This window comes from Chelonus insularis, unplaced genomic scaffold (genome assembly GCF_013357705.1).
Source record: "Chelonus insularis isolate UGA/USDA-ARS -01 unplaced genomic scaffold, ASM1335770v1 contig_146_pilon, whole genome shotgun sequence".
NCBI classification, from domain to species: Eukaryota; Metazoa; Arthropoda; class Insecta; order Hymenoptera; family Braconidae; genus Chelonus; species Chelonus insularis.
The window spans coordinates 383,827-395,839 of NW_023276387.1; the positions used below are offsets into that span (position 1 = coordinate 383,827).

The window sequence follows — 12,013 nt, forward strand, 5'->3', positions numbered from 1 at the left end:
AAAAAGTTAAAAAATTATCATGCTAACTTTCATCTTTAACGTACTTCTATAACTTTTTGTATTTTTATCTCTTCATCATCTGCTCCTTCGTGCTATTAACGAAACGAAAACAAAAGCATCCGAACGAGTCATAATAAAGACTGACTGAGTTCATAAAATTCACTGTTCGATGAAGAGTAAGAGAGATAGAAATTGGAACAGAGGTAGAGAATAACGAGAAAAGAGTATCTTTTGTTCAAATCCATCAAGTTGTTCCATCTCATTGGCTCTTTACTCTTTATGCTTACTCCAATGGTCGATTTTGCGTTATCTTGATCATGCAAGAAGACAAATTACCATGACAAATTAATGAAAATAGTTTTTTTTTTGGTAATTTTCTCATAAACAATTAAAAACTAATTTAAAAAATAGTGTAATTGATTTTTAATTAATTTTTTTTCAAATTCTTAGCAACAGAAGCTAACACTGCTCTATCACGAACTCACCCTACTGTATTTACAAGTCAAGCAGCTGATATTTCGACTCATGTTATTGGAAAAAGCAACTTCGCAGTTCCAGCACCACCTCCTCTAGTGACTGGTGATAAAATCCGACGACTATCTGATAGTGAACACTTTAGACAACCAAACATCACAGTAGGAAATCATGCCAATGTACAAAAGCAGCTCCAAGAAGCACAAACACAAGCACAAGCTCAAGCTCTTGCTGATATGATTTTGAAGGTACATTTTAGTTTTTATTTTCTTTAAAGAAAATAATAAGTTTATAACAAAATTTATTGCTTCTAGAGTACAACTAAGATGACGGTTAAAAGAGCAACTTCAGATCCCGGTCAAAGGGTTCAGCTAACTTACCAATCTAGTCTCCAAACATCAAGCAACCAGCAGTCACAACAACCAAATCAAGCTCAATCGCAACCTCAGCAAGCAGTGACTGAAAGCTTCGCTATGACCAATTACTCCGAAGACGGAGGATATTTTAGTCCAAGTTTACAAGACGAAGTATTTCAACAAGTTACTGCGGTTCCAGACTCAGTGCTGTTACAAGCTAGTCAATTAGACTCCATTCAGGTAAGAAAATATTTCTGTTACTTACTTAAAATTTATTTAAAGTGTAATTAATCATGTTATTTGTAGTTTCAAGCATCAAGTTTACTCCAGGAGCAATCATCAGACCAAATGCAAGATATAACACTAGAAGATCGATTTACCAATCAACATACAGTTAATCCTGATCTTCAAGCGTTAGTGAATTCACCTTTACCCGATTCTTTAGCTGAATTTAGCACGTACGGAGCTCCATATACCGAAAGTCCTCATACTTTACCTACACAATCACCTTTACCATCTCCATTAACTCGGCACGACAGTCCAAGCTTTACTTATCCAACTCCGCCATCTAGTCAAGAAGGACTTTTATCAGGAACTTTACCACTCTTGAGTCCTCAAGATGATTCAGATACCGTGAGACCAGTATCTTCACCTCTCTCAGCAGCGTTTTACACTACCACATTGTCATCAGCTGCTGCCGTTGAAGAAGCTTTAAATGCGGTTCTTCCTGAACAAAATCAAAATGATGCTGATTTATATGGCTCTGGATCACCTAATCCAAATTCTCCACTCCCAAGTCCTTTATCAGCAACACCAGCCCCGTCACCACTCTCATCACTTCCACCTTCTTCGGTTTCATCACCCGGACCAGTTACATTCTCTTCATCTGGATTTCCTGTATCTCCACATCATGCACTTCAGAATCAAATGATGCCAAATTCTGAGGATCCATTACTGTCTTCAAGCCCTAAAGATTTTGGTGTTGGTCGTAGAAAATTTGAATTTCAATCTTACAAATTGATTACCAATCAAAATCTTGTGGATTTTGGACTAGGTAATGGAAGCCTAGCTAGTATTGTAGTTGATAATAATGGTGAATATAAGCTAATTCAAACAGCGGGATTACAAAAAACAAATGTTTTAGTTCAAGCAAGTTCTTTGAGTCCAACATTGACTTTTAGAAAAGAAATACGTCTGACTACACCAAAAATCGAGCCTAGAATTAATTCCAACAATATTACGTCAAACCAAGGACTTAACTTAGTCCAAAACCAATCATACCAATCAAATAGTCAACTCCAGCAGCTCATAAACCCAGCAAGATTCATGATACATACGACCCAAGGATCAAAAAATACGTTGAAACATAAAGTTCCAGTTAATTCAGTTAATTCTCTACCAATTCCGATCGAGCAGATAAAGGAGGAGCTTCTAGACGATGATATATTTCTCAGTCCTGGCAATGTTCCAACTAGTAGTCCCTTGAGACAAAGTAGAAAAAGACCGAGAATAGATGGCAACTGCCATTCGTATCCTTCACGACTGAGACGTGCCTGTGATCGTCACTGGGACAGTAGTTATACTCCACCGCCAATTTTAGACCCGTCACGACTTGGGTCTGGACTTTACGCAAGGCTGCCTCCCTACGAGCGAGATTCTGAGCTCAGCTCTGATGAATCACAGAGTAACCATCAAGATGGCCCTCCACCAAGAATTAATATTGGTACAAAATATCAAGCTGTAATACCACCCCTAGGTTGTGAAGAGAAACGGCACAGTGGTCGAGAAACTGATCATTTACTCTGGGATCCTGGTATCTCTAAAAGCTTAACTGACAATGCACGTAAGTATTTAATAGATTAATTGATCTAATAGTTATTTTCTTCATTAATGATTCATTCAACTATTTGTTACAGTGGAGATGTATCTACAGTTTGCTTGTTGTGCCAGTGTTCCTGGTGGTGGTAGAAACAAAGAGTATGCACTCCATCTTTTACACATGTGTAGAGGAAATATTCATGTGAGTTAAATTTATTAATTAATTTATATAATAAAAAAAATAAATTTAATTGTAACATTTAATTTGAATAATTTTTTTTTTTGTTAAATCAAATTATGTCTCAGTAATTTATATAAATTAATTTTAAAATCTTTCTTTGTTTGGACATAAAAGGAGGCAATGATAAAGCTCATGAGACCAACTCCGACACTGCCACCACAGCATCCACTCTTGAGCTACGAGTGCCGTGAGTCTGACCGCTGGACAACCCAAGAAATGGAAGCATTCTACCAAGGTTTACTTGAATACCACAAAGACTTTACTGGCATTGCTCGTGATATATGTACAAAAACAGTGAAGCAGTGCACACAATTTTATTACTTCTGGAAGAAAGTGTGTCCTGATGAGTACAAGAATGTTCGAGCACGTCATGGTAAACCAAAAATCAAGCTAGAGAACAAAATTTACAAGGATACTAAAGACACTAGGGAGCTCAGAGATGCTATTGCTTCAGTTACAGAAATGGATTTCAGTGAAGAGAACTCTATATTGCATCGAACCCTTGTGAGTTTTAATTACTGTTCAGTGTTATTATTTCTAAAGCCACTAAATTTATTATTATTATTATTATTTGAAAAAACTTTGATATTAATAATGATATTTTACGAAAGTTACAGACAAATGAAAGAGAATCATCTGCAACACTGACAACCAGTGAAGGGGAATTAAGGCTTTTTGCCTACGACTGCCCTGATGTAAGTCTTACTGCTTAGCAAAAGATAAATTAATCTAAAAATTAAGCAATGAAAACCCAAAATTTTTAAATAATTTAGATTGAAAGACACTGACTTATTAATTTTAAAAACAATATTAATAATAATTCATAAATAAATACTAAAACAACTCTCACAAAAATATAACAAATTACACGTATTGTAATTATTGAACTATGTACATGTGAACGTTTAAATGTCGCATGTCGTTACGCTATGTCTCTTTCCGTTTTCCTTATGCTTACAATGATTATTATTCCCAGAGCAATAATATAAACCACCAAAGTCATTACTACTATTTATCATCACCATCACAACCATTACTACCTTGAATTTGTATCCTATTGTTGTTAGTTTTGTGTTTGTGTTGTTTATTTTGGCTTTGTGTTTTCTTTGTGTTATCAGAGCTTTAGCGGAAGTGTAACAGTAACGATGGCCGGAAGCACCCATACCGGCGTATCCGGCAATACCGGCCACGCCACAGTCAACACCAACTCACAAACTCACATTAGTTCTGAGCAACAACTACCCGTGTCCACCCCACTTCACTACCCCTGCAAGATTTGCGGGAAGTAAGTCTTATTTCTAATTCTAAATTGCAGTCCATATGCCATTTGCGCATTCCGACCAGAGTTGCCAGATTATTTCATCTGTGATCTTTCACTCGTTCATAGTTATTATATAATTCCTTATCAAGATGTTTTATTACATCTACTATTACCGAATCACGGAAAAAATTTTCCAGTAACTTCCGTTTAAATTAACTGACATTTCTTTTAAATAAACACCATTTTCTTTTCTTTTTTTTCTTTTTGGAATGTTTGTTGTTAATTAATCAGTTTACTTTTATAAATACAAAGAAAATAAAAAATTACGAAAATTTGTTCCGTGTAAAATATTAAAATCAGTTTGTTTTAATTAAAATTTTTAATGAAACTATTGTTCATCATTGAATTTACAATTTCTTATTTACTACTAACCTAATAAATTGATTGAGAGATTTTACTGCCGCTAAAGGAATAATATTAATGAATAAAACTAAAACAATTCTATATACTTATAATTCTGGCAACCCTGAAAGCTAATCGAAATCGTTGGTGGGTCTTTTTATTCAAATTTCGAGTCACGCATGAAATAAGAAGTAGAGTCAATTCAATCGATAATTATTTGAGGTATTGAAAAATCAATAAAATATATTAATGAATAACAATTCTATTTTTATATATATAAATATAGATACATTTATATATATATATATATATATATATATATCTAGGAACAATGTGATAATATTAAAATAAATGCATTAAAGTTGAGTAGTGATTAAAATTATTAAAGTATACAGCGCTGATAAGCTTGAACATCATCATTCATATATTATATCTCATTAAGTATTTTTTGCGTAAATATTTTCTTAATGCTTCCATTAGTTAGGATTATTTGAATAAATTGGATTATATTATTTATTATAACATTATTACTCTGAATTATAATTATTGATATTTATCTTCATAAGATAAAAATATCGATCATTTTTCATTCATCAAATTTTGAACTTATTCACTGTTGTCCTCTAACATTCCTACGTTTATTCTTCTGCACTCAATGAAAAATACCTGCTTGTTTTCGTCATGACTTAATCATCATTTTTAACAAATCATCAACGAAAATATTATTTTTCGCATGAACTAATAGTTTAAAATAGACATAAACGATGATAATTACGATATTAATATAACGAAAAATTTGATTTTTATTAATCTGTGTAATCATTATACATTGGTGCATTCCGATCATAATAATTGTTTGCATGGAAAATTCTAACACAATATTTCGTAAATTTATATTGGGAAAAAATTTATATTCATCATTTGATTTAATCATACAGAAAAATAATTTTTTCATTATTAATTAATTTTTTGCCATTAAATAAACTTTGATTAATCATATAAAGGCTTTCATTTTTCTACTTAAAATTTTTTCTCAGTGTGTTGACTTTTCTTCACTCCAAAATTAATATTAAAATAAGTTAAAATTCATTTCTAGATGTATTTTTTCATTCAAATATATATCTCTTAAATATCTATTAAATATTTTTATAATTTTTGAATGTTCTCTATTTTTGTTCTTTTAACTACAATAAACATTCAATAATTACCCTCTAAATCTATTATTAAAAATATATGAAAAATAGAAAATATTAAAATAAACTTTCTAAAAATTATATCATGCTTTTGCCCAGAATTTTCAACAAAGTGAAAAGCCGAAGTGCTCACATGAAATCTCATCGGCCAATAGCCTTACCCGACTCAACGGAATCTAAAAAGCTCCCAGGTCAACATCACCAACAACATCAGCAGCCGCAACAAACTCAAAAACAAAATCGAATACAGCAAAATTTAACACAAATAACAGTGGATTATCAGCAAAAAGGACTGTCTAATAGCAATGAAACAAGTAATTTAAGTGCTAATCATTTATGGCACAATCCTACAAGATTGCGACCACCATAGACTAGACAAATTCATCATGCACTCAAGGTATCACCACCTTTTATCATAGCACCAATGTCTCTTATGCTTCAATGTACAAATAAATGTACAATTGATTTGTTAATCGTCGTTACTTAATTACATTTGACGACTACAAAACCAATAACCGAATAACTATGAATTGACATTCCTCAAGTTAAATCTATTGATGAAGATTATTGGCCTAAAATCTCATTTAAGAGTGCAACTCAAGTTTCCCTTGGTGGTCTAAATGATTTAAATATTTCATAAATGAATCAATGAATTCATTTACTATTATTAAATAAAATTATTTACTAAATAATATTAAAAATAAAATATTTATAATAAATGATTGTAGATATCTGAACAATAATAATAATGATGACGACGATAATAATTATAGATGTAAACTTTCAAATGCTCGGTTCAAATAACTCTGTATAAGAGTTATTGCATAGAAAACAAAGAAATAATGATAAAATAAATTTAGTAAAGAAATAAAAATATTTCCAATAATTTTGATAATTAAATGTGATGTGAAATGTTATTCATAAAGTTTCCAACGTGTATAATATTATACTTTATTATTGTTATTATTGTTATTATTATTGTTTTTTTTTTTTTTTGCTATTCTTTGATCTTCCTTCAATAAATGCCAATATTAAAATAACAAAACGAAAAATCGATAAAATTAAATTTATGAAAAATAAATTTCGTTTATAACGTATTTAAAATGTTCGAATAACAGCAAAATATAAATTTTAGCCAACAAAAATATAAGCTGCATTTCAAATGGATAAAATATATTTTATTGATAATTTTAATATTCTGCTAATAAATAAATTTATTAAAAAAATTAATTATTAATCAAATGAATAAATTATTGAAACTAATTAATTATTAAGTTTCTAGTAAGAATGCTTTTTACTTGATTTATCTATTAATTTTATAAATAAAAAAAACTATACTTAAATGAAATTTCAAATATATTCAATCAAAATATATTTAAATTTGTAAAAAATTTGTGAAAATAATCTTAGGATTGTATTGTATGTAGGTGATGTAGATAAACGACGAAATTACATAAATTATTGTATAAATCGTGAATGCCTGCCTGCATGTAAATTTGACTATGAAGTCAATATAGACAATGAAATAGACTAATTATTCAATGGACTATGAATAGATTAGTTACAAAAAATAGATAATCAATTTCTACATTCAATATTTAGGTTTGTTTTTTCGTAATTCCACATGACGAGACTATGGTATTGAATACAAATTATTATTTCAATGACAAAGATTAATTAAAATCTTCTTTTATTCAATTTATTTATTATTTATTTATAAATAGTAGTAAATAAATTCGTTAAAAAATCATGTCTTCACATAAAATTAATATTAAATTTTTAGAGAAATTTTATAATAAATTTTGTATAATTATTTGAAAAAAATGCCAATAATAGAGGTAACAATTCGATAGTTAAATTATTAATGTTTTCGTTCATTTTAACTTTTTCTTTATTCGAGGATTTTTTTTTATCCATCGATAAATGAAATTCATAAATTATAAATAAACTAATAAATTATAAAATTATAAATTTCATCTTTTTAAATAATTGTAAAGAATAAGCATGTCTTTCATAAGCCGCTTATTTAAATGGAAGTATGAAATTAAGACTTAATATTTATCTTCCATCTTAATCGATTTAATATTTATAATTGATCTCAAACCCTAAAAATTCTAGTGCCAATTTTTCTAACATATACATATGTATATATTATACATAGATTCTTCATCTAAATTATTTTTACGTCTCAGTACTTTACTCGATCAATAAATTATCTCAAACTTTAAACTAATCCGGCCACTATTTAAAAAACAATCTCTTAAAATGTTATTGAAAAACCGGGTATCTAAAAAAAATTTTAAAACTTTTAAACAAATAACAGCCTCCAGCTTTTATATAAAAATAAAAAATGTAACATAAGTTTGTTTAAAGGATTAGAAATGATTGTAGGTATTTTTAGATCATATTTCTTTCAAATTTTAGTGAAAATATTAACTCTAGTTCTAATTGAATCTAAAACTACATGATAAATAATTTACTGTATATTTCAATACAAAAGAAAATCCGTTTATTTTTGAATTTTTTACTTATTACGTCTGATCCTTTGAACAATTTTGAAATAAACATAACAAATTGTGATAGTTATTTTAATGATACAAAAAAGAATTTTACGTTCTTATCTTTATTTTTGTGGCGTAATTTTGATAGAAATAATTATTAAATCAAGATCAATACAGAAGAAAGAATATTTATCAAAATTTGTTGATTGCAAAGAGAAGCCTTACCGAATTTAATATCTGGCAAATGAACAAAATTAGCAGACATATCATTTTATGACAATACTCTATTGTTACAGAAACAAAGTTTCTACTAATTGATATAATTTTATTTAATATACATAACTAGACAAAAGTAAGTAATTCAAAGCCAATAATTAATAATTAATAATCGAATCATAAGGAAAAAATTGGCGTAGTTAAATATTTAAAACGGTGCTAATAAAGACATTTGTGTTTTTATCTTAAAAATAGTAATATTCACATTTTGGATTGATTGTTACGATGATCAAAAAAAAAATTATATATAATCGAATAGCTGGGGGCTGATTATATAAAAAGAATAAAGAGAAAAAAAAGGACTAATGATAATAATGATAGTAATAAGTATGAGATTAAAATATGTATCAAATTGCGATTTTACAAAGCAATGAAAATAGTAAACGAAGATTTGTATGGATTGTACAAACAAATCCCTCCACGTCACTCAAAACGTTATGATATATATGAAAAAGCAAGAATATATATGTAACAAATATGTGATGTAATTAAATGGTATGTGGTATATGATATTATGTATTGTACATATGAGGACCCGTACCAATTAATGAATTGTACCGATATTTTATGGGGATCTTTTTTTTCTGTTTGTCTGTCTGAAATTTGTTTCTTTGCAATTGAATTTATATCATTTAATTTAGTAAACTACTTTATTTTGTAAATAATATTTTTAGAATAAAATAATTTATCCAAAAATAGGGCAATTATAAAGATGATTAATCGCACAATCGGTGAAAGCAGGAATATCCCTACACTTACAACATTACACGCACATGCTTTATGCCCATTTCTGCATTAACTGTCAAGCGATACACATTTTTATTTTAGAGTAATTTTTCAATTTTAGATAAAAATAATATCGGTGCAACTCGATAAAAGCAGTGTAGCGTGGTTAATACACCTGAGGAAAGTGCTCAAAATACTGTATTAAAATGAGAAAAAATACTATCGAAAAGGTTTTACCAGGAAAAAAATGATTCCTAACGAACGGAAAAAAACAAAGATAAAAAAAATTTACTGAATTATCTTAATATTGTAATCTATTGTCCTTATTCTTATTATGATACTCCAACACGTATCTCTACAAGCCAATATGTTTCTATAATTCTTCTATTGAATTGAATGTTACTAAATTAAACAATTAATATCAACATCTACTATTGATATGTCAACCCTGTTATATATTATTAGTAGAATTTCGAATTAGTAACGAAAACATGACTGGCTATAGAATATTTCATCATTGTTAATTGATATTTTAATTCTTAAAACTTATTCCTAATCAATCTTTACATTCCTTTTAAAGAAAATTAATATATTTGATTGGATAACTAGTTACAGAAATACATACATAAATTTGTATATCCAAGAAGTAATTAAAGGGCTAAAATAGATAATAAGATAAAAATAATTGCGATAGCAAGGCAGTTATAAAATCTGAAATTTTTTTTACTATCTGCTCAACTAGTTTTTTAAAAAAAAAATAATTTTGCTCAAAACTTATAAATACATATTTTAAAAAAAAAACATACATTTTTACTTATCTTTATGTCATCTCTCAAAGGCTCAAAAACATCTTAAGCAATATATTAAAGCGTATCGATCAAATAATCACTAATTCATCAATTCGTCAATCACTTCTGTAGCCGGTCTCAATTCGTTTTTAATGTACCTACTACCTATATTGTGCATCACATTTTGACGCTCAAATAACCCAAAAAATGGGTTTAGTAATTATCTAAACAAATTCATCATTACCTATTTAATAAATAAATTAATTTATGTACTTATTTATTTAGTTATTGCTATAATTATGCAACGAGCGATGAGTGTAATGCTACTGAATAGGTTCAGTGTATGTCTAAAAAAATGCAATGTAATTTTAAGTTGCTAAAAATTAAACCAACTGCAAAAATCACCTTTGTATATACCAAAGCTCATTTCTCAATAGCAATTATAGAAATGACAATATTTATTCGGCCTATTTTCACTAAAAATCAAAAATAAAAAATGTACTTAAAAAACGAGAATATTATCTTACATAAAATCACTCATTTTACCTGAGTGACTGAAAAATAAGTTGAATTAACATAAAACAAGCAATTGTTCTTTTTCAAAGAGGCTTAAATGTGGCAACGAGTATCAGTATTATATCTACAAAGCGTTAATTATTTATTTCAAAAATAAATATCTTGATCCCATAGGAAAATAATTATTTTTGAATAATTATTGATCTTACAATATAAATAATTTAAACATAATAAAAATAAATTACATTTTTAAGATTTTTCGTACCATTTTTACAGACTATTTCTGCATTGATTGCAAGAAAAAATTCAATTTTATCTTTATATTTTATAAAAAAAAAACAACAATTTTTCAATGGGTATCAATTTATTGTGTGTGCATAGATGTATTGTCTTATTATTAATTAATTATAAATAGCGATATATGAATATATGAATACCATTATTAAAAAAAATAATAACTAATTATATATGTACACAAAATATATTATATAGTATTCAGATTCTTGTAAATATGTATTTGATGTTCTGAATAACTGTGAATATTATTGATAAAAATTGAACTCAATGAATGATTGTCTTTAAAAAATCTGCTAAAAATGTATTTAGATACATATTCATTCGAATTTCAAAAAATACTTAAAACTATTACCTGGGACACTATTTCAAACACATTTATGAGTGTATTTAAAACAAAAAAACAAAGATCTTAGTATCGATAATAAATATTATAAAATGTAGTCGTACAAAATGTCGTCCTCGCCGTCATTTTGTTCTAAAAGATCATTCACATACCTAATTGATTCATTCGCATAATTGTAACATGTCATTTGTTAAAAAAATCAGTTTCCGTGGACCTCCATTATAGGTTCATAATTTCCCTTTACTCAAGCAGTCAGATAAAGAGAAATTTATCAAATGCCAACCAAAGAATGAGCATAATTGATGCAAAGGATAACAAGCCAATATATAATGCAAATGTTAAACAATAAACATTTAAATGTTAACAATAAATGACGAAGATTAAATAGGAAACAAATAAATGACATAAACATGACCGTCGTTCAGAGATACATTATATAAGAAAAGAAGGATAGATAAATAAAAAAACACGTAATTTATATTAAAAATTGAAATATAAACATTGAATATAAAAATTATTATCATTATATAATAACACATAAACCAAAACGTATAGGATAAATGTAATAATCATATGACTATTTTCTTCTATGAATATAGAATGAGTGATTGGTGAGCACCATTCTCAATTTTCAGGACCGTTATGATTGTTAGACGGTTTTACACTTATCTGCATCTTTTTCTACTCAACTAAAATAATAACAATAATATACCAGAGTAAATAAATTGATAACTTGATGACAGAATCCAAAAATCCGTCATTTAATTTAAAAAAAAAGATCATGGCGTGTTCTTTGATCTTTATTACAAATGTGTATCAAA

General features: G+C 28.0%; 1 protein-coding gene across 10 annotated transcripts in view; it reads left to right on the forward strand.

The window, feature by feature from the left end:
• LOC118075140 (uncharacterized) overlaps window positions 1–6,764 on the forward strand; it is a 149,919-nt gene extending 143,155 nt beyond the window's left edge. For 8 of the 10 annotated variants that reach the window (XM_035096815.1, XM_035096814.1, XM_035096813.1 and 5 more), the window contains 8 exons: window positions 451–722; window positions 789–1,070; window positions 1,137–2,673; window positions 2,747–2,850; window positions 3,004–3,393; window positions 3,501–3,584; window positions 4,008–4,174; window positions 5,845–6,764. In XM_035096815.1, coding sequence (XP_034952706.1) covers window positions 451–722; window positions 789–1,070; window positions 1,137–2,673; window positions 2,747–2,850; window positions 3,004–3,393; window positions 3,501–3,584; window positions 4,008–4,174; window positions 5,845–6,115 — 3,107 coding nt within the window. In that variant the 3' untranslated portion in view covers window positions 6,116–6,764. The remainder of the gene's footprint in view (window positions 1–450; window positions 723–788; window positions 1,071–1,136; window positions 2,674–2,746; window positions 2,851–3,003; window positions 3,394–3,500; window positions 3,585–4,007; window positions 4,175–5,844) is intronic. The other 2 variants (XM_035096821.1, XM_035096820.1) reach the window with 1 other exon arrangement.
• The last annotated feature ends 5,249 nt before the right edge of the window (window positions 6,765–12,013 follow it).